The sequence below is a fragment of the Stomoxys calcitrans genome, chromosome 4 (genome assembly GCF_963082655.1).
Source record: "Stomoxys calcitrans chromosome 4, idStoCalc2.1, whole genome shotgun sequence".
NCBI lineage: Eukaryota > Metazoa > Arthropoda > Insecta > Diptera > Muscidae > Stomoxys > Stomoxys calcitrans.
The window spans coordinates 25,470,950-25,495,621 of NC_081555.1; the positions used below are offsets into that span (position 1 = coordinate 25,470,950).

Below are 24,672 nucleotides of genomic sequence, written 5' to 3' on the forward strand. Positions count from 1 at the left end.
AGAAATATATATATCTAATGTCTCTGAAAATATTTTCTAATTTTCTCGCCTGAATTCGAACCCGGACATTCAGCATCTTAAACGGACAAGCTAAACTCTACGCCAAGGTGGCAGTTTAGCACCTTTTACAGTGCATTTTACAGGCCTGAATTGGCTGACTGGACGATGCTCTCAGCGGCGACAGTTTCTCCGTGGTCCGCCTAGTTTCTTAAGTTTGAGTAGGTGGCAACGAAAATCGGTCCCAAAACTGCGGTTGTCGGGGAGCTGGCAATGTGACGCGGATGGATAACTTATCAGGAGTGAACTTCCTAGTTGACGGGCTTGATGTCGTTTTACCGAAAAAAATATAACTGGGCTGAGGATACCCATACACAGATGGGTCTTTATTGGATGGGATCAACGGGGTAAGAGTTTTCATTGAATTTCTTCCGAAACGTGACTTAAAAGCTCACAAAGCTAACATTAGGAGGGTATAAATACCACTGACAATATTTTCTGACGTTCTCGTTAGGATTGAAAACCAGGCATTCAGCGTTCGAGTGAGATTTTGTCCGTGCGTTGGTTACTTTTTGCCTCCTTCCATCTCCATCTCCTTTTCCACTTACAACGGTGTATCTCTAAGTGCTTTTCTTGGCTTCTTTTTCTTTTCCACCCTCTTCTAGGGTGAACCCAATGGACCTAAGGTCTCCATGTGAATCGTGCCCTCCTAATTCTACCTTACCTAACTTCCAAATTTACCCAAACCCCTCTTATTAAGTTCTACGCTCATCGTATAAAAGCTAAATCTAGTGTTTGCTTACTGCTTCTCTCAAAAAGTCATGGCAAAATGATGTGCCTAATACTTATTTGAGTTCCATACATAAATCCTATCGCCATGGCTATTGACCAAACAAACGAGATAAGAGTTGCTTTTGTAAATTATTTCCAAAAGCCGCTTGACCCCTTTCAAAACTGGGACAAATTGTCATAGGAATACATTTGTTTACGTTGCTAGCACACGCTGTAACGCCAAGCTGCTCTTGATAAAAAAAAATGTGAAAGAATCTTGCAGCTACATCATTTCTCAAAATCTAAAAATACAGAATGAATTTAACGCGTAAAGAACGAGTGAGTGGTAGTTTAAAGACTGTACAAGAGGGGAATAATTCCTAGGGGGAGATTGCAAGGTGGCTATGTCAGGTACACAGGCACTAAAGGGAAAAAGCAAACTTTTTTTAGATATATGACAATGACACAATTTTCGTTAGGAATTTTTTCGCACGAAGAAATTAAGTAGTTAATGCCACATAGAGAAGAGAACTAAGCAAGCAAATCAAAAGAGAGCAGCAGTGTTTTACACTTTGGAGAACTGTCATTAATTTAAGAGATAGCTGGGCATCCATACAGCGCGAGTGGCAGTATGGCGCATGCGCTTTATAAATCATGGAAAATAGAATTTTCTTCTAATTAACAAATGCAGTATATGAACAATTTTTGGGGATTTAATAAAAGTTGGAATTTTGCACTTTAATAAATTGGTTATCATAAACTGAGTCACGTATTACCTTCACATTTTGACGAAGAGGTCACAAACAGGTTTGAATTTCACTCCATTTAGCATAACAAGAAAAGAAATTTTCTAGTTAAAAATTAACACTCTAGGTATTGGCTTTCTCTAACTCCACTTGGAAATTTTATATAAAAGGAAACTTTTCGCAAGTTTTTCAACTACACAGAATTTTATACCATCGTAATATTCTTCTAAGTAATTTTCTTTTTTTTCTGCTTTTACACAAATTTTTTGAATTTTGCAATGGACTGTGTATGAAAAACCTATTTAGTAAGCACTCTTTTTATCTTAAATTTTCACATTTTCATTTTTTTCTACTTCAAAAAGAGGAATTATTCAGTTATACAGCAGTTTATAGGAAACCCAAGAAAGCTACTAATGTGAAATTACACGGAAAATGATTTCGAGAAAGGAGAAAGCACACACACTAGCATGCATGCACACGCACACATATATACACACACAACCACGCACTGTCACAGGTTCATGCCATGGTCTCTCACAAAACTGTCACAATATCTACAATTCCTCCCAAAAGAGAAATAAAATATGGCAGCCCAAACTCTTTTTGTTTGTCTAATCTCTTTATGTTCGCTGAATGTTGTATAGCGCGTATAGGCGTGTGGGGTTATTTGCTAGTAACTTTATTTCAAAAGGGCCCACATACTGTATGGGCTGCTCTAGAGGTATTTTAGAAGGTAAGCTCTTGTATGACTTTGTAAATTGTTTGATGCATACACTGTGTGTGACATTGTTATGCGGTGTTTCGAACAACTTCATTCTCTTAGCAAAGAGACGCTCACATACACGCACGCACACACCCAACCAACGAACCAGCAAACCAACACACTAAATTCAGTCACATATTGATGACGTAATAGACGTCATCGTTAAGGAGACTTAAAGTCGTCATAATGACCTCCATATGAGGCATGAGTTTAAAGTGGAGCACAATATGATCAAAAATTCTATATTGCCCCATATCATTCTTAAGGTAGGCAACACATATTTTGGGCGTTAAAGCTAGTTTGTCCTTTGTTTGAGAATAACTAAAAAATTCAAGTAAAAAAAAAACTAAAATCTTAAAAACAAGCAGAGTTTATTGCCTCTGTTCCTAAATGGAATGTTCACAGGCAAATTTGGGATTTGAACTGCATTTTCCAAGATCTTGGTGTCTGTAACTATCTAAAAAAATCGCTTAAAGAATATTTTGCTAATTTCAAAACATATTCTATCTAGAATTGGAGAAGGCACTATAGAAAAACTTTTTTTTCAATAGGTCACCAAAATCAATAGGTTCTGCCAAATCAGCTAAAAGTTAAATCCTCTTGGGGTCGTAGACTACTTATGGGGTAATCGGTTTATATGGGAGCTTTATGAAGTTATTAAACAGTGATGCCAACAAAACGCATAGCAAAAATTGTAAAAAAAAGGGGGTTAGGTTGAAAAGAGGTGCCGGAAATTAATCCGCCCCATGCCACTATCAACATATAAGCTAAAAATTAAATCTTCTTGGGGTCGTAGACTACTTATAGGGTGATCGGTTTATATGGGAGCTATATAAGGTTATAAAACAGTGATGCCAACAAAACGCGTAGCAAAAATTGTAAAAAAGAGTAGGTTAGGTTAAGTTGAATAGAGGGTGGTGATATTAATCCGCCCCATGCCATTATGGACATACGCCTAAGCCAGTAATCGCCTTGTTGTGCGCTCTAAAAATTAAAAAGAGCAAAATGTAAAGCAAACAAAAATTAAATGTAATGCAAAAAGAGTAAAAAAGCACTTAAACTTAAATTTTTGCGAATATATGTATAATTTTAAAGAAAACTATTTGCTATAGTACGTTAGCATTAAGATTGTTTTTAAAATAAGTAAAAAAACAAGTGAAAGCGTACTAATTTCGGCCGGTCCGAATCTTTTATACCCTCCACCATGGATCGCATTTGTCGAGTTCTTTTCCTGGTATCTCTTTTTAGGCGAATATTATTGGTAAAATAAGAGAATTACTGGAATATTAGAGCTATAATATCAATTTATCGTCCGATTCGAACCATAAATGAATTGAATGTTGGAGACCATAGTAGAAGTCCTTGTGTAAAATTTCAGCCAATTCGAATAAAAATTGCGCCCTTAGGGGGCTCAAGAAGTAAAATACGAAGATCTGTTATATAGGAGTTGTATCAGACTATAGACCGATTCAGATCATAATTGACACGTATGTTGAAGTTCATGAGAGAAGTCGTTGTATAAAATGTCAGCCAAATCGGATAAAAATTGCGACCTCTAGATGCTCAATAAGTCAAGAACCCAGATCGGCTTCTTGCAAAATTTAGGATAACAATTGCACCCTATAGAGGCTGAAGAAGTCAAGACCCCCTATCGGTTTATATAAAAGCTATATCAAGTTATGGACCGATTTGAACCACACTTAAAACATTTGTTGGAAATCGTAATAAAACACCTCATGCAAAATTTCATCCAAATCGGATAAAAATTGCGCCCTCTAGTGACTCAAGAAGTCAAGATCCAAGATCGGTTTATAGGGCAGCTATATCAAAACATGGACCGATATGGTACAATCCCAATCGACCTACACAAATAAGAAGTATTCGTGCTGTACACCTTCGAAAGATAGCGTGCTTTCGACAGACACACGGTCGGACATGGCTAGATCGACTTAAAATGACATGACGATCAAGAATATATATGCTTTATGGTGTCTCAGACGAATATTTCGAGGAATTACATACAGAAAGACGAAATTAGTACACCCCCATCCTATGATGGAAGCTAAAAAAAAATGTGATATCACACGTATGTGATGCATTCAGTCATTTAGGATTTTCAGGAAGAAATGCCGTTAAGCAGCGCTTCCGGACACGGCAAGAAGTGGTCGCTTATCTTTAGGCTAACATCAGACTGCACTTATTGATATGGAATGGATGATCGATATGACCGTGCCGGGCATGTTTTGATATAAACCGATCTCGAATACTGACTTCTTGAGCCTATAGAGAGCACAATTATCATTCGATTTGGAGCTAATATTTGGCATGATGTATTTTGTTTTGACTTTCCATAACTATGCCAAGTGTGGTCGTAAACGGTTCATAACCTGATATAGCTCCCATACAAAACGATCTCCCGATAATATTTCTTAAGCCTATAGAGGGCGCAATTCTTATCCGATTTGGCTAAAATTTCGCATAATGACTTCTACTATAGTCTCCAACATCCAAACGAAGTATTATTCGAATCGGTATTATTCGATATTACTCCAATAGCTTCGCAATTTTTTCCATTATCCTTTATTGTTTGCCTATAACATAAGGAGCTCCTAGGCAAAGAACTTGACAAATGCGATCCATGGTGAAGGGTATAAAAGATTCGACGACGCCGAATTTAGCACGTTTTTACTTTTTGTAAACTTATATTGACTTGAAGGCCATAATTCTGCTAGTAAGTATGCAATATACCAAAATTTTCGATTTTGCATAAAAATCCGGACTCTAATGATGACTTAGAGTTGGAGACGGTCGAACAACTTTTGTTTCATATGAAATATGGTAGACTTATATGAAGCCATTTCCGAAACATGGACCGATTTAATACTAAAGATTCCCAGATGGGCTGTTGTAATGTATCATCAATTCGCAAAAACTTAATTGGGCATCACTTATAGATGTGGAAGCATTAGTTGTTCCTTCATACGATAATTTATTGGTATGTCTTTGCCTTTTACAACCTTGCATCCATCTCCCATTATAAACGAAAAATTTGTAAAACATCACACATTATTAAAATATCAATTGAGACTCAACAAAATGAATCATTCTTAAACAAAAAATCATCTGCAGTCAAATAACGACATCACCATATTTAAGTTTCACGTTACGTGCACTATACTACTACAGTACGAAGATGTGTTGAAACACGTTTCAATTGTTTGTTTGGCCCCCACCCAAAACAGAGAAGCAAGGCAAAAGCGAACCAACAACAACACACATATATACATGCTACACTTCTATGAATATCTAGTCTATTTCAAAGGGTTTATATCCCTTTAGCAAGTAAATTGTGCAGCCTACTTTTAGGCTTTGCCTTTGTTTTTTTTTTGCTCTATTGATTTCTTTTGCAATTCCATCGTTTTTCAAGATTACTTGTAGCACCACACCACCACATTCATATACATACATTGTTAAACATACATGTATGTATATACAAACAAAATTTAAGACATTTCTCAAGATATAAAGCATGTCCTTTTGAGAATTTGGCATGACTGCATGTCTTTCATGCTCTTTAACATACATTTGCACAAGGCTCAAGAAATCAAAGTGAAAACACGGCCCTTGGTTACAAAATTTCCAATGACAGGCGAGCAAACATTTGGCAGCAGCGCATGCTCCTCGAGAACATATGTGATATAAAAAAAATGTGAACGGAATAGAAAATGAAGAGAGAAACTACAGGAAAAAGCAAGACTTCGATATGTCGAACAGATACTATGGGTTCTATGGAATAAGTTAAATAAATGTCACAACACAAAGGAATGTAATAAAGAAATTTTAAACATTAGACCACTAAGGTGTTACGCATGGATTCATTCAAAGACTGCAGGACAATAAAAATCCTGATAAAGACCAAACAAAAAAAATCTGATTTTATTTTCCTGAGGCAACCATATATGCATAAGGACTAGATTGTATCCTAGAAAAAATACCAAGCAACACACTGAGAAAACTACTCCTAGATAGAATAATACCAATAATTTCGTAATGTTAATGACAGCTGACAGAATGACAAGTAAATTACAGAATTCCAGGAACTTTTGTTGTGAATAAATGCTTATAGCAAGCAATCTTCCACAGACATTTTCAACATCATCGACTTACTTGGTCTAATACAAAAAGCACAAATATAATTGAATACCTATTATGCAGCGTATAACAACACAAAGGTCCGTATAGCAAATATCACACTCAACGTCACCGTCGCGCCACTTTACATTTTCCCATTTGCATGTAATTACTTTATTCCAATATTCTCTAGCTACATATAACAAAAAAAAATTTTGTTTTTTTGTAATTTTCAGAACTTGCATCATTCAGTTTTCAATTTTCAATTTTCCTACGTCATGCATATATTTCTCAAAGCGTCAAACCAGTGAGTGGTCGCTTACTTTAAAGGTGAATTGAATGAATATTAAATGACATGGCGAAAGAGCACTACTTCGTAATTGCTAGAGGTTTCGATGAAGTGAATGATTCTTGGCTTTAGATACTGTTGTCAACACTAAAAGCTTGCAGAAAAAACAATAACGTTCAAATTTGGTGTTAAATGGGCAAAAAAGTGCATGGGAAATAATTAAAACTACTTCTGCGGTTATAAATCAAAAATCTTATGGCTACTGTAGTGTGCCATATATTATGGCGGATATTATAGTACATCAGCAGAGACTATATGGAGAATCTTGAACCGAAATCGACAAAGACAGCAAATGCAAATTTGCCCATGAACATTCCATTAAGGAACTGGGGCAAATTACTTACAAATCAAAGATTGCTGTCCTTCTTTTTGTAGCCGAGTCCAAACGGCGTGCAGAGCGTCACTTCTTTGGGGAGAAGTTTTTATATGGCAAAGTATCTCACAAATGTCGCCAGCATTAGAAGGGGATAACCACCGCTGAACAATTTTCTGATGTTCTTGCCAGGATTCAAACCCAGGCGTTCAACGTCAAAGGCGAACATGCTTACCTCTGCACTACGGTGGCTTCCATATCGACAAAGACTTGTTCCTTGACATTTGAAGTTACTTATAAACTGTTTTGCAATAGGGACTTGACAACTTTGAATTTAATTTCCGAAAGCACCTTGCACTAATCATCGAACTGTCACTGTCGATTTTTTTTCGTAAACTCACCATTTTCATCTTGGTAACGTACACGAATGAAGAACGTCTGCAAACCATAAAAACTTACTACCGAAATTCGTAGTCAGGGATCTCTACTTAAAGAGCAATATCATCTGCAGTAATGAAGCTCATTTTTGGCTTGATGGGTTCGTCAATTAGCAAAATATATGTATTTGGTCAGGTGAAAATCCACATGTGCTTTACGAGTCACCACTTCATCCACAAAAAAATGCTGTTTGTTGCGGTTGTCATGCCAGCGGCGTCATTGGGTCATACTTCTTTGTCGACGATGCTAATCGTCACGTTACCATGAATGGACAAAGCTACCGCACCATGCTCACTGATTATTTTTGGCTTGAATTGTACGATATGGACCTGAAAAATATGTGGTCTCAGCAGGGAAGTGCCGAAAGCCACACGCACACGCTACAATCGATTTATTGAAGATTAAGTTTGGAGAGCGTGTTATCTTAAGAAATGGTCCAGTCGATTGGCCGCCTCGTTTGTGGGATTTGACGCCTCTAGACAATTTTATTTAGGGCTACGTCAAGTCATTGGTCTATGCCAACATTGAACGGGAAATAACGACCATTTCGACTGAAATGTGTGGCCAAGTCATCGAAAATAAGATCCAACGTATTGACAGATGCAAACGTGCAAGCGGTGGACATTGTACGTCAAGCTGAACCCAAGTTTTTGAAATATCTCAAATGTTCTACCTTCTATTTATTTAAAAACCGGTTATATGTTGGTGCTATATAGGAGAACTTGCAAATGTGCCACATACATCATGCTTTTCATAGAGGACACCAAACAATTCTCCATACTTATGTCATAGTATAGTATGTGGGCGCAAGTTTTTGGCAAGTACACACTCACACATCTTAGCCGGATATGCAACCTTTTTAAACTATAGTCAAGGACAATAACCCTTCTTTACCTATGCTTTTATTTTTCTTGTACACTCAAATGACTTGGCGCCACGGTGCGTGCGGCTACGACGAAATCTGATGCTGAAGAATTTGGATCTACTTGGAGTCGAGCACATAACAACTGTCCTCAACCTGTCTTTGAACACTCTTATTGTACCCGATATCTGGAAGATGAGCTGATTGATCTCGATACAGAAGCCTGGAAAGGATCCGAGTGAGGGATGATAGTCTTAAAGACAGATCTCCCTTCTCTCACTAAAATCCAAGATGCTTGAGGGACTATTCCTCACATGGATTTCGAAGACTGCATAACACAACATCTGTTTTGCATGCCATCACCACACACATTTGCTAAGGCTTCAATCAGACCAGGCCGTATGACAGGACGGTCCTCGTGGCCCTGGAGCTATCGAAAGCATTCGATACGGTCAGCCATGTCAAACAATTTGATTACAAAATCAACACATCCCTCCAACCAGACCTGAAACACTGGGTCACAAATAAGCTGTGTGGTCGCCAGTCATTTGTGGAACTTAGTGATAAGAAATCAAAACACCGTAGAGTGAAACAGGGAGTTCCCCGAGGCGGGGTGATATCTCCGGCACAGTTCGACCTTTACCTATTCTTTATTCCATACCCTTCAGACTGCATCGTATCATATGCGGACGATTGTACGATCATAGCACTCGGCACGAGATGACTATGAGCTTCACACGGGTCAAAACTCTCGGTTCCTATTTGTGTAGTTTTCGTCGTAATTACGGAAAACTAAACGGGGAGCTGCCGGGCGCTTCCACAGGTTGCGCATAGTGTGATACGGAGTAGCTGCAACTGCAGACGCGGACAATCAGCAGTTTCGATTGTAGAGTCTCAGTGAGAGGGCGGCCGGCACCGGATCTTGCTTAAATATTGAGTGCCAGTGATATTCGATACGACAAGGCGAACAGATTGACCTTTATCGCCCAGAGTAGTTCTGGTCAATTATGATCCGAGTAATGCAGCCGCCTCAATTCCTACAGAGCAAGATTTAAGATCAACTCAAAGACTTTAGGCCAACTGCGTACGTCCTAGAATAAGGTAGAAGGGAATAGGAAGATAGAGAAACGAAAAAAAGAGATGGAAAACCTAAACCAACGGACAAGACAAAGAAGTAGGTCCGGCACGGGATCACACAGTTTGGAACTTTGAGCTCTGATCTTTGTGGTGCTCGTTGTTCTCATGGGAAGCTTAACTAAGAGCTACCGGATGCATAAGTAAATTGCGGATAGTGTTATGTTCCATGACCATTCGGGTCTTATATAAGCAGTCAGAAGTCATGCTTCCTCAGCAAGAGGATAAGTGAAGTCATATTTTGCGAAATATTCGACCATGGGGCTGTTGTTGTTGTTATAGCAGTGTGTTGTGTACTGAGGCTGTAGCCTTTGCCGTTGAAAAATCTCAACAGGTCATGGCATTGTCGACCACAGGGTCTTAACCACGCTCCAAAAACAGCACCTGCAATAGCAACAGCACCACGCCTTGTTCTCTCGGTCATAGTACCAAGAACGTCACACAGGTTAGGGCTGTTGTTGTTGTAGCCACATTGCATGTGGAGGTAGCGGCCGAAGTCAAACGCCTGAAGATAAGTAAGCTCGTTCCGGTGCATAGGGCAGATCGTTGCGGGAACGTGATGACTATTGGTTATTTAAAGGCGTCAAAAAAGCCTTGTCGTATTGAGCATCATAGGCACTCAGCATCTAAGTAAGAGCTGGTGCCACCCAGTGTTTGTTGTGTTTGTTGTTGTAGCAGTGTGTTATACACTGAGGCGATAGCCCTTGCCGATGAAGAACTCCATCGGGTCAATCTGGTACGTACAACCGGCTGCCATGGAATTGAGATACCGCTGATTGTGCGCGACTGAAGGTGCAGGTACTCCGCGTACGAAGCATTCCACTATCTGCAAACTGTGGACATGCCCGGTAGCTCTCAGCTGAGCTTCTCGTGATAACTACATATGACCACCACAAAGATCGGAGCTCAAAGTTCCAGCCTATTTGTAGTTATCCCGTACTACACAGGATAGGGCTCACTGATACCGTACTACGATCCATACTTACAGCGATCCACTCCTGACCAGCTTTTCGGGATCCAGCTGATCCTGACAGCATTTTCCATGGTTCGAAGCAGGTCCTTGCGTCGAGAAACTTATGCCTTTAGCGCCGCCTGACTGTTCAAGAGCCTGGGCGGCCCCATCCAATTTAGACCCATCCGTGTACACAAAAGGTCCTGGGAAGGGCGGGGTATCCCGGCCCAGAGATACTTTTTCGGAAAAAGGACTCGAAACCGCCAATAAGGAAGGAGCACTCAGGTATATGACCCGTTGTGCTGCATATAACATGCTACCACATCCCATAGCCATCCCCAACAAAACTGAAAAATGTCTAAGGTTTGAAAACCATAAACGGGGTTTCAATATAATACCGATCTTCGCACAATGAGCCTCGGCGCCTTTCCTTGATCCAGAAATCAGCTTCGCCGCGGTACCCCGTACCGATTACATATCTACATATTCTGTAATTGTCAGGCAGCGTTAAAAGCTCCTCTCGGCACGAGCTTTCAATCTATGTATGGCCCTGCTGTCCCTGGCCTTACGGATTGGACAGACAACGAGAGGACGGAATTGCTTACAATAGACGTAGCAAAACTTTCCTGGTATAGATAGGTTATGTTGATGTGGCATTCTGAAGACTCCCTTAAGACGTTTTCGACCGTTGTGATACCACAGAAGCAGGAGAAGGAAAATGCCTTCTAGTTCTTACCATTGTGCCATCCAGATCGCCTTAAAAAGCCCAACAACTTGCAAATGTCCCGCTTAATCATAGAAGTTCTCAAAGAAATAATAAGCTAAAGTGCAACACCTTCTGACTGCCAGTGCGGGACATGGTTTATAATCTCTTCTTCCTGGAATGCTCACAACCCCAACTTTGTGACCATCTGTCATTCGTTGCCCTTCGGAACTGATCCTGAAGACTTAATTGACACTTCGCTCGAGGCATACACACAGATTCTAGTTCCACTGGAATGTTTAAGGATGTTCCTAATCCCGTCTGCTCTACAATTTTCTGGCATATCTGTGTGGCCCAGCACCCAGAACAGATAAACTTTAAACTTTTCAGCCATCCCGTTAAGATATATGCATCAGTCGAGGACGGGGTTTGAATTCAGAAATGAGTTCCCCAGAGATTTAATGGCTATCTGGCTGTTTTAGTAGATATTTATGGTCCTTTGGACCGAAACGAGCTTGCTCACACAGGACGGCCACTTACACACGAAAATGTGGCTACGATAACGACAACAACATTCACAATTTTTTTTTATTTCTTAAATAAGTTAAATTTCAAATAAATGCTCATTGTTCACTGCTACTGAAACCTAAAATAGATTCTGAAATATTTCAAAGCTACATTATATGCTGCCATAACGCGATTATTTGTGGTTTTAATTTGTGTTGTCTTCCTCAGTTTTTAATTAAAAAATAAAACTGAAAAAAGTAAAAAATTAGGCATATCTCTTGAGGATATTTACTAAATCCTCACAACAGTTCTTAACGTTTTGTTTTAAAAGAAATCGTGGTCATGTGGCTGCCCGCTTGACTAGTGAGGAAGCCTGAAAAGATCTCCAGGAGGAGTCGTACAGACCGAACTCCCTCCTATCACAAGTAGCCAAGACGCTTGAGGTACTACTCCTCCCAAGCCTCGTTGTAGAATTTCCATTTGCTGATCATTAACATAGACTGCATAGCACAAAAACCGCTTTGCATGCCATCATTGCACACATTTGCCGTGGACTTATCGAAGGGATTCGACACAGTCATTTGAGGAAATTTCCATGTCCCTCCAACCAGGCCTGAAACGATAGACTATGAATTAGTCGTGCGGCCGTCATTTGTTTGTGGAATAAGGAATGGGGATAAGAAGTTGAAACTCCGTAAAGTGAAAAGGGAGTTCCCCATTGAAGGTTGATACCTCCGGCACTGTTTTACCTCTCCTCTACCCAACCCCTCCATACGGGATTGAGTATCATATGTGGAAGATTGTATGGTAATGGCTGTGGGCTCCTCTTTATGACATCTTCGTTGGGTTAAACCTCTATCTTGCCAATCTTGCAGTTAACGCTGATAGAAATTTGAAGATATTTCTTTGAGAAGATATTTATGACTTTCCTCCTGGGGGCCTCTCGATCATTTCTATATGCAAGCCTTTAAAAACATTTCTCGGCTAAAAGAGGGTATTTATTGTTATATATACCCACATTCATTGTCAACATCAACAAACATGTGGGTGAAGGAAAAATTCGTGATAATGTCTCACAAATGGGCTTTGGAAAGAAAATTCACCATGTAACCGGAACATGAACAATCGGAAGTTCTTTTAAATCTAGAAAAGAAAAAAATTAATAAAATGTTGTATGTATTTACATCATGGCCGCTTTTTGGCCATGTGCTTATACATCACCCTGCATTCCAAGTCACAGTACGAAATTAAGTATTGCGTGTTGCGGACAAATAATCAACTTTAATGTGAACTCGTAGGACTTCTTGTGGTGACATTTAAAAATATTTAGGCAATGAATGTAAGCAGAGCCCTTTGATACTATGAGGCTAGGTGTTTTAAACAATTTATAAGAGTCTAGCGAGAGACCATGAGGTTTCTTTCTTTAATAGCTGCATATACTGGTAAAACTTCTTGTGCCTTAGTGTGCTGGCCATAAAATTTTCTAAAAAACTCGATTAACGTCATCCAATATATCATGCACAATATGATTATATCGAGACAGTAGTGTTAAATGATACTATTTGCAGATGTAGTATCAGCCCGATTTTTCATCCCAACTAGTTGACTTCATGATTTTGAAGTATTGAAAGTTTAGTAAATTATGGCCAATATGCCTAAAATTTCATTTAGAGGTATAAGAACTTCGGCAACAAGGTGCTTTTGCATATTTGATAGTTCCCTTGAAATGGGAATAATATTCATATAACTTGTCTACATAATTGTCTTCTTAGTAGTTCCTAGTTTGTAGTGCTCTTATAACATAATACTGTTCTATGAATAAAGCACCTTTTTTGGTAATATAACACAAAATGAGGATTTGGGGCTTTTGGTTTCCCCTTAAGCACAAAAACAAAAACTAAAATCTTATTTGTATTTCTAGTCCCATTTTAGGGTGGTATACAATTCAGTCCTGCTTACATATAGACTACAAAAGGCTTTGCGATAAAATAAATTATTTTTTGTTCCTTTTTTAGTTGTGGGAATACAACCAAACCCTCGTATCTGTTATAAAAAAAAGTATAACACTTGTCTGAAATGACAGCTATAACAGTTCGATAACAACTCTGTACTAGAGACTGCAGTGGCAAACGAACATCCGTACATTACGACGCAATTAATAGTTTTCAACTTTTCAAGATAGAACACAAACACTCAAGGGCAACAACAAAATACGTATTGTTGGCACAGCAGCAGACAGATATCACATTATAAGTGCCCATATTCCAACAGTTGTCGCCTTGGCTAAAACACGCGATTCATTGAAAAGTAATTGAAAATTTATAAATTTTCTTAACATTTTCTTTGTGTGAACACACTTTGGCACATTTGCTTATTGTTCTAACATTTTTAATTATTTTTCATTTGTCTGTGGCTATTGGGGGAGGGGGGATGTTCTTTCATTTTTTTTCTTCCTGGTTCCTCATGTCAATGCATTCTTCTTCTTCTCTTTGATTTCTTTCTTCTTGGTGACATACACTTGCATACACTCACATATATATAACGTCTAATTACACAGGGTTGTATTTCCTGGCTTTCAGTCAACACATACAGCATATATCACTAGCTATTTCTTTTTCTCTTGGATAAATTCAAGGGCCCAATGATATTAGTGGTGCCACTTTTTTCTTAGCAAAGGCAAAAGGCTCATATCCACACACAAAAAGGGGGAAGGAAAATCGAAAAAAACACTAAAATCATACGTTTGAGATGCATTTTTTGTATGTACAACTTTTTCAAGGATATTCAAGAAAAAAATTCTTATACATTCTTCAATTACTAGAATGACATCTATCTTTTTGTCGCAAACACTTGAGAATACTAAAATACTTAGCCTGCCATTAGGGTAGATTGTTTAAGTTTTTTTCTTTTCTCTCTTTCATACAACATATTTAGTTGCTATCCAAATGAAATTTCATATTTTCTTCATCAATTTTATATATTTTTTCCAATTTTCACTTGCACCACACACAACCGAGTTCTCATCTCACACTCAAACATTTGTTTTATGCTGCTTTCACATTCACACAGACACCGAAGAAAAACGGGCAAATCTACTGCAAATCGATTTTTATAAAATTAAATGCATTACAGATCAACACTTTAGCAATTTTCAATGATATTTGTTATACCGCTGTTGTTATTATTACTTTATTACTTTGTGGGGATTCAACAATTTCTTTTTTCACTCAGAAAATCAGAAAACACGACAAAAAATTTTTTGTGTACTTGGTATTTGTATATTCGGTATTTGGTATTTCGTAATAAACTCACTATTCTATCATTAACGATATAGCTATTCCATTTTCTCCAAAGAACAAAGGTACGATAACCGTGGATAGGGTGGGGTGGTCTCTTTTTTACGAAAATGTAATGATGCAATGGGCTGCAAGAATGAAAAACAAAACGTCAAATTTGCAACGTCGAACCTAATCCAAAGTGTATGTCAATAATACTTGTTGTGTTTTATATTAGTCGTATCCAGATGTTCTAGATTAAATTTCAGTGCAAAGTAATGCTGGGTAGTAATCGATGTTGTTATAGTTGTAGTCACATTCTCATGTGGAGGTGGTGACCCTCGTTAAGCTCGGGTAGGTGAACAAGCTAATTCCGGTCCAAAGAACCGATCGCCGCGAGAACAGGCGCCAATTCGCCACTCAGTTCTAATGCACTGAGACTCTCCGCCCGATACCGTTGATTGTCCCCGACCGCCATTGCAGCTACACCGTATGGAGTATTCGGCAACCTGCAGTCGCACCCGATAGCTCGTAGCTAAGATTTTCGTGACAGAGATGAACAACACACAGATCGGACTTCAAAGTTCCAGATTGTGTGGTGCTCTCAGCTGCCCCGTGTCAATATCATGGTATAAGAGAGAAAACGTCAAAAAATAACAGGCCTGTCAAAAAAAAAGTCCTTGATATCAGCTGTTATAGGATGCCAGGATTCACTGAATAAGGTTACGTTAAGCGATCAGCCGATCATTATTAGCAGTACTTGGCATTGAGTATGTCAACATATTCTATTTTAACATTCAATCTTTGTTTACGTTTTCTCCTATATGATGACATTTTCAATCGGCAGATTTGACATTCTTAATGATGTTCATGGGGCCTACCCATTTTATGTTTTCGCAAGTGACCTAACCTTCTAACCTATTAGTGAATCCCGATTCTATGCACACGCATTTAAAATGCCACTCTACAAACAAATCACACAAAAGCGACGCGAAAAAGTTAAAGAATTTTCAACGTAAAGTGTTCTTTACGTTGTGAGGTCATGCGAACAGCTGAGTACAGTTTTTGCTATATGTTTTATTACACGTCTGTGATTCTTTTCTAAAATCTTAAAATGAAATTCTATTTGATCCGATATTACACACATAAGCAACAAAACAGTATTATAAAAATTAAAATAGAAATATGAAACACATTTGAAGAAGATAAGTTGAAAAACAAAGTTAATTTCTAAAACCACTTTGACATTTCGATTTACGGCATTTACCACTCAAGGTAGTTTCGTTGGGGGTAGAATTTTGTTGTTGTGCGAATGATGCAACATCTTAATTGTATCATGGCGTCAAAGTTAAAAAATTGTCAACTTTTGCACTTTGCGTCTGAGACTTGTTTGCAGAGTTAAATTTTAATACTCGCGCATAGTATGTAACTCTACCCTAAAAAGGCGATCTCACGTGAGAAGCTGAACACAGCCGGCCGGTATTAAGATGTCAGTTCTATATTCACACTATATTCGTTTTTCACTATATTTTTCGGCGATTACTTTTTATAGATAATAGATTTTAAAGCAAAAAAAACTTGCCGATTTCATTCAGTAGGACATTCCCTTATAACATATGGTAAAATTTTTATTATATTGTTATTTTATCATTGAGATTTTTGTAATGTTTCAAAAATGTCGAAAAACCTGGGTTTTCAGCAATGAAAAACGTACATAGTCTAGCCATTACCAACTAACTCTCAACTTTGAACGCGTTTCAGGGCGCAAAACATATGATTTGAATATGTTTACCAAAAATTCTTTTGCAGTCCATATATTAGGGAAAATCTTTTATAATTTTAATATTAAACAACATTATTAACAATTTTCATTGAAGTAAACCTTTGAACTGATATAAATAAGTAAATTTTTAGAAATTCTTTTGAGGACAAAGGCTCATGGTATGTAACTCAACCCAAAAAACGCATGTGGGCGCATCTGATCGCTTAAGTGTTGCGCGTGGTATGTAACTCCAGCTTAAGGGTTGGTATTCTATTCTGCGATCGGAATAGCCGCTGATATTCGAAATTGTTTCCCGAGCGAAATTTCGCAGTTATCAAATGTTTTTGTTTCCATACCAAAACACGTTTCTTTATCTGCACTTATTGTTTTCTCTATTTTATGAATTTTTTTCCAAATAAACAAATAAATACAAACCATTGAAACAAACTAAAATGATGCCGGCAATAGTTTCGAGTTTTGCCACTATAGTAGTTTTTTGCCATTTTCCTCACTGCACAGAGTACTACCTTTTTGCCAATTTTCAGCCAACGTAGTTTTTAATATGCAGTTAGATAGTTTTTAGTCGTCGAAGTTATAATTTTTTAACTTTTGCGTGCAGCCTCGAGGATACCCATTCCAAGTGAATGAATCTAATGACGCCGCCCAATTTGAATTTTTTGAATCGGCGGCTGAGCCTAAGAGCTGCCGCGCCGTTTAATTTTATTCCAGCCGCTCGCTCTCGGCTTCGGATTAATTTTGTTTCTGGTTAACATTATAATCTTATATATATTTATTTACAAACAAAATAAATGTGTTCGTGTGTCTCAGTATAGTATTTAATCAAGATTGAAGTTAGTTAGTAAGGGGAAAAATTAAATATACGAAGATCGAGCGAGCTTATAGCTGATAAGAACGTTGCCCAGCTCTTCATTCATCCATTTAAGGTCCGGCCTATTAGGTGTTTTGTGCTAATCGGAAATCAGTCATGGAAGAGAATGGGGGACATTACTTCGAAGGTGTAGAGAAACTGGTGGAAGTATGGTTTGTCGACCCTCCAGGAGACCAAGAAAATGTTGATCTAAGAACCATTACGAAAGATGTATGGGATGAATTGCTAAAAGCCGTAAAATGTGAAATAATCAGTTTCACAAAAAATGATGAAGTGGATGCATATGTTCTCAGCGAATCTAGTATGTTTATCTCAAAGCGCAGGTGGATATTGAAGACCTGCGGCACTACTACCCCGTTAAATTGTTTGAAACCAGTGATGAAGTTGGCCGCTGAAATGGGTTTTACCGAAATTTCCGACTTTTTCTATTCCCGCAAGAATTTTTCTCGACCTGACCTGCAACATTTACCTCATCGTTTGTTTTGTGAGGAAGTCAAGTTCCTGGATACCATTTTTGAGGGTGGCCAGACCTACTGTTTGGGACAAATCAACAAAGATTGCTGGTATTTGTACACCTTGAGCCATCCCGAGAGAGGCAGAGATGATGACAGGCCCCTTATTGAATTGCCAAAAGTAGAGATGAAAGGTTTATATGAACCTGATCAAACTATAGAAATTATAATGGAAAATCTTGATCCTAATATAATGAATATATTCACAAAAACCCGATGCACAGATGGCAAGGATGCTACAATGACTAGTAAGATTAATGAAATTCTTCCCGACATGGTTATTGACGATTTCCTATTTGAACCCTGCGGATACTCAATGAACGGAATTAATAATCATGGAGAATACATGACAATTCACATTACACCGGAAAAAGAATTTTCCTATGTGAGTTTTGAAAGCAACGTCTCTATGAATAACTACACGGAATTAATAACGCGTGTTATACACACATTTTTACCATCGAAATTCATTATAACCATATTTGCCAACAAAACTTCAGAGGCTTATGCCACCATACGTGAATTGGAGTACAACAACTATGTCCAGTGGCAGAGAGCCGAAATGCAATGCTGTAATTTTCCTTCCTACAACCTGTTGTTTGCAACTTATACAGCATGTCGAAATGAAAAAATTGAAAACGGATGTTGATGTTACCATTGGATCGATCGGTGCGAACGAGATAGTGGGCCATAATGGAATTTATCAGTAAATGAGCCTAAGAGACTAAGGCAGTCGCAGGTGTACACTTGTTGAAACATGCTTCATTTTATGTTTTTGTTTAATTTTAGTTTGTTTAAAATTAAGTTAACTAAATGTATTTAGTTTAAAATACCAAAAAGAAAAAAATGTGCAGAAATGTGACAAAATTAAAGTGAAACTTTAAAGCAAACCTATAAGCATGAATATGTACATTTTTTACAAGTTGGTCACTGGGAAAAGTAGGAATGAAATTGAGTATTAATTTAAGATGGTTTTATTACTTTTGTTCTGTGCCTTATCTAATTGAAAAAGAAATATTTTGCCTGTTCATGGTGTTATCAGACACTGCGAGCAACGAGTTCATAAAGGTTATCAGTTATCAAACACAACAATGTTATAAAAATCTTAGGCTAAGGGTTTGTGACCATATTTTCTAAAGAAAACTATTTTATTCTTTTAATTTATTTTTCTAAATACCTTTACTTAGAGCTTTTGAATCTTCAATTTTCATTGAATTGTGTTGTTGCGCTATGCAATTTGAACCTTTTTTTTGAGGATTGTCCCATTTTTATTACCGTTCTTCAATAATCATGTTTGACAACGGGTGACTTGGGGATGTTGAAAACCATGTAACGGTTCTGATTGGTTTTGCGTGGCAAAATCAAGACTTATCTTGCCATTCCTTCATCTCAAATGTGGACCTGGAGAATATAGGCGTAGTATAATTCACGAGCTCTATGACGACGATAGCATAGTAAATCGCATCAAAATACAACGTTTGCGTTGGCTAGATCATGTTGTCAGAATGTATGAAGAAGCTCCACCAAATAAGTCTTTTGAATGCGGCCATAAATGCAAACTTGCCCATGAACATTCCATTGGAAACTAGGGCAACCTTTGCACAAATCAATAAGTGATGTCCGATTAAATTTTAAGCTCAGTTATAAGGGACCTCCTTTTTATAGCCGAGTCTGAACGGGGTGCCGCAGAGCGACATCTGTTTGGAGAGAAGTTTTTACATGGGAAAGTACCTCACAAATGTCCCCAGCATTAGGAGGTGATTTTCTGATGTTCCTGCAGGATTCGAACAGAGGCGTTCAGTGTCATAGGCGGACATGCTAACCTCTGCGGTACGGCGGCGACCATAAAAAAAGGCAAAAGCGGAAGACCAAAACCCCGATGGAGTCTTTCATCGGCAAGGGCTGATACAACAACAACCAAAACTCTGATGGAGTGACCAAGTAGAGAGCGACATCTCGAAACTGGGTGTCAGAAATTGGAGAAGAAGCTCATTTGGGCATTTATTCCTCTTATAATTATTCTTATTCCCCTTTCATCGGGTATGTGTTCTTCTAGCCAAATTGCGCAGACGAGCTGATGCATACGCCTTATCAGATTGTCGCCTACGGTCTTGTTGTTTGTAGCCACATTTGCATTTGGAGTTGGCGATACTCGTTAAGCTCTTATAGGTGAGCAAGCTCGTTCCAGTCTATTTGACCGATAGCCGTGGGAACATGATGGCCATTGCTTATTTAAAGATGCCTATAACTCGCCTTGTCGTATCGAGAGTCATAGCCATTCAGTATTTAAGCAAGAGCCGGTGCCACCCGGCATCTCGCTGAGACTCTCCACTCGATACCGCTGACTGTCCGTGACTGCAGTTGCAGCTACTCCGTATAGAACATTCCACAAGCCGCAATCTATTGACGCGCCCGGTAGCTCCCAGCTTAACTTCTCGTGATAACGGCGAACAACACACTGTGCGATGCTCATAGTTATCCCGTACCAGGATAACTCCTGTCTTAAACAACTGAGCCGGCAACCCATCGGCCCCAGCTGCCTTATTGTTTTTCAGAGACATTCTATACCCTTGCGGAAGAGACGTTTTTTCTCCCTCCTTTTCTTCCGATACCTCTCCTTCATTTGGCGCGTTGATTCTGACTGTAATATTGCCCTGTATGCCACATTCTTGGCTTCCGTAGCTTTTTGGCGCTCCTGGTGGTAGCATGGGTTCCTTGGGGGAGGCGTTTGGAACCCAAGTACGGATGTAGCGGCTCTTTCCTTGGAGTGGACAAGGATTGTGAGGATTGTGGCCAGCCTCGCATCCACCGGATTAAACCTGGACACTAGGTCTCCAATTAACCACAAATACATGTCTCGTTTCATGGCAGCTATAACACAGGGCGTTGTTATGGACCCCTTCCCGAGCCATCGCACTTCCTGAATGGCAGTAAAGTCTACCCTGTTCTGTTCCGTCCAATACATCCGCCAGTGAGTACACTGCACCCTCACTTTAAACAATGCGGACATTCCAGGTGAAGATACGCAAATCATGGTTCTTCAAATGTTTGCGGCGGTCGTCACATATGGGGAATCCGTTTGTATTCTTCTTCGTTTTTTCAAAGTAATTTTTTAAGTTTTCCGGATGATATGCTACAAACACAATGACCCAACCTACTTTTTTATCTTTCTATAAGTGAAATCGTGGCACATTTTAGCTCACTACCTCTAACGAATGTTACAGGTAGGTGACCCGCGGGAAGGTTTGTGTCCACATTTCAGATGAAAAAAGACCAAAATAAGCCTGGATTTTGCCAATTCAAAACCAATCAGAACCATTGCTTGGTTTCCAACATCCTCAAGTCACTCATAGTCATATTGTATACTGAAGAAAAATCTGTTAAAAGTTTTTTTTGTCAAAGCAATAGAAATTATATATTTTAAAATTGTATTTCTAGAGAAATTGACCTTTCGGATTATTTTGTAAATTTTGGGCTTACCATTGCTCTTAATCCTTTAATTTTAGTTATAGTGTCTTTGGTAATGTTACTGAAAATACTGCGAGAAATATTTTTTAGAATACCTTAACTCTCAAGCGACTAACTGAAGGGGTCTTTCCGGTTCCTCATACATACAAAAGTCCATAAATTAAATTCTTAAAGCAGAAAACAGTAAAAATCAAAAACACTTTAAAGGTACTTTTTATGATTTCGATTCGAATTCGTCCATGATAATTCGATTTATGAGTATAATGTCTGAAATAAAGATATTTTTATCAAGTTGTATTAGGAACCTCGGTTCCGATTGCAGCCGCCTCAACTTCTACAGAGCTAGAATTGATGCCAGTATGGATGGATGTTTTTTTTGGAACATTAATAAAACGTTTTTTATTTAAAGAAACGTGTTTCGCATTTACACATTGAAGGAGTAAACACTGTGGAACTTGTTTTATTCAAAATTTGGTTTATGGATACATCAAGGTGGATTTAAAAAGTCTCACGCTGTTTACAGCCGGCCAGCTTTGGTGGTATTAAGATGACAGATTTTTGTTTGAATTATCTTTGTTGTTATCTTCTTTCTCGCATATTCTCTGCCATGTACGCACACAAATTTATTTATGTGTGTTGGCAAAACGTCGAGGGCTTTATGGCAAGATGGCGGATTGCACCTTATGATTTGTGGTTGGTGTACAAATGAGACCACCTTTAATTGTTTCGCCATGTGGATACGTCAGCTTGCCAAATAAAACACGCTTAATAATAACAATTATGTTATCTATTAGCTCTCAAAAAAGTGCCCTAAAATTATTAAGTTCTACTACTGTGCAAACATACCAGATTTACCATTTTTAGTCGTTTTGTATTTCATACTGGCAACACTAAATAATTGTTTTGTAAATATAAACATTAAACAGCTGTTTTGTCTCCCACCACCTACAGTGTTTGAGGATACAATTTTCCTCAAAGCGTTATTATATTATATTGTAGATTTAGAGAAAAACTATAGACAAAGAAAAATGTTACGAAACCAAAGATCATCTTGCAAATGCCTGTCAAAGTGCTTGAACTATCAGAAACAGTTTATTCACCTGCAACAACATGGACTACAAAATAAAAACTCTGCCAATATATTTCGGCAAGGCAAAATTATGGGCAAATTATTTGGTAATCGTGTGACTGGTAGCAAAAAACGTTGGTTTCCCGTCTCAGACACATCAGTTAATGTTATCTTCAAACAGTCGCCGTTTGGTGCTAAGACACCCACTACTGGCGGTGGCGGAAAAAATGATTCACGCCGCATGACTGTGCTGAATAAGTTATTTATGACCCACATAACGGATTTACTAGCCACAGGGGAAATATCTGAGAAAGTTCTAGGCAAAGGATTGCAAGTTTCGCGAGTTAAAATCTCTCAAGATTTTGCTTATGTCAATGTTTATTGGCTAACAACCGGTGATGTGGGCAATGATGCATTGCTAGAGCAGGAACTTCACCGTTGTGCCGGATTGTTAAGGCATGAACTATCACAATTGGACTTAATGGGTGTAGTACCTCGCATAAAGTTTGTAAAAGATAAAATGATGTCGAATATTAACCAAGTGGAGGCATTGCTGAGAAATATGGATTTTGGGCCTGACGAAGAAAATGCCAAGGAAGTGGAAGAGTATTTAAAAAATGCCACAAATGTTGTCAAAAACGAATTTTATGGTAATAAGCCGGAGACAACATACATAGAGACTGTTGCCCAGCTGAAGAGTGTTGAACAAGAAACAAAGAAGGAAAAATTGGCCTCAAGTATAAACACTAAAGTGCCAGAAATGCGCCATGATGTCTTAGGTTTGGATCATAAGGGCATAATGTTAAAAATATTGACCAAAATGCGAAAGTCTAAACAAGCTTGGGAACAACATGAACAACAAACTAGGAATAACTCGCAACTCAATGCAGAACTAGCAACGCCAACAACACCAACTACGTCAACCACAACGGTTGGTGATTTAAATAAAATAAATAGTAAACTATTAAAAGCGGCTGAAAATGCAGAAAAATTTGAAGCCTTCTTGGCAAAAAGACGAGAGCGTAAAAACACACCCGAACGTAAGAAATATCGTGTCTCCGATCATGCCATTGATGGAGTCATGGATGAATTCAAGGATGACAACATATTGTCTAGCCGGCAGCGCCAGTTATATGAATCGGAGGATTATTTATACGAAGATGTAGAGGATAAAAAATAAAAGTTTGGAACTCTTATTTCAATGACTTGCACTGGTTGTTAATATTATATAAATCGTTATAAGTAATATTTAAATAAAGTATTCGAAAACTGTTGGAAGAGTACAAACTACCAAAAAGTATTTCTGCGTTTTGCTTGACTGGGTTTTCATACCCAAGGCGGGAAAACCTGGCTACTTCCTGCTCAAGGATTACAGGCTAATCTGTCTCTCATCCTTTGTCTTTAAGACCTTGAAGAGACCAATTTTTGTTTTTTTGTTTTAGTCTATAGATAATGAATATTTAAGTCTATAGATAATGAATATAACAATATATTTACAAATATAAAATAATTTTCCTTTTTATTTGTGTATTCATATGTTCCACATAAATCATAATAATTATCTGAATAATTAGTGCTTAGAAAGTCTACGAAGATGTCGGTAATACCTAAATCGTTATCAGCTATTTTAGATTTATATCTAAGAAAGTACGGTAAACTATTACAACGGCGCTTTGAAATCAAAAATTTGTAAAAAGATTAAGGATTTGATTTCTAATTTAATCCAAATAACTACCATATGCCAATTTGTTTTCTTTATTATATTCACATCTTGCTAAAGAATTAACCCTCAGCCTTTAAACCTTTTATATAATTTATTCTTCTTGTTCTTCAGCCCAAAAAGATTGGTTATATTCCATGGAGGACCAGATGCGTTGCAAAAGGTAGTTTTAGGGACAGATTGAGGAATAAAGTCAAGTGGCACAGTATAAAAAGTTGAAATCATTCCATCGATATCTTTAGATCTGAAAATTTGTTTTCAATGAACAGATGAGAGTAGTGAGTTCAGTTTGATGTAATCAGTTTTAGCAA

General features: G+C 38.1%; 2 protein-coding genes across 2 annotated transcripts; both read left to right on the forward strand.

Moving 5' to 3' along the window:
- Positions 1–17,450: 17,450 nt before the first annotated feature.
- Positions 17,451–19,001, forward strand: LOC106082903 (S-adenosylmethionine decarboxylase proenzyme). Its single transcript, XM_013245655.2, has one exon. The coding sequence runs from the start codon at positions 17,689–17,691 to the stop codon at positions 18,751–18,753; it is 1,065 nt and encodes a 354-aa protein (XP_013101109.1). The 5' UTR covers positions 17,451–17,688; the 3' UTR covers positions 18,754–19,001.
- Positions 19,002–22,511: 3,510 nt separating this feature from the next.
- LOC106082904 (uncharacterized) lies at positions 22,512–23,941 on the forward strand. Its single transcript, XM_013245656.2, has one exon. It carries the CDS (start codon positions 22,601–22,603, stop codon positions 23,819–23,821), a length of 1,221 nt encoding a protein of 406 aa, XP_013101110.2. The 5' UTR covers positions 22,512–22,600; the 3' UTR covers positions 23,822–23,941.
- The last annotated feature ends 731 nt before the right edge of the window (positions 23,942–24,672 follow it).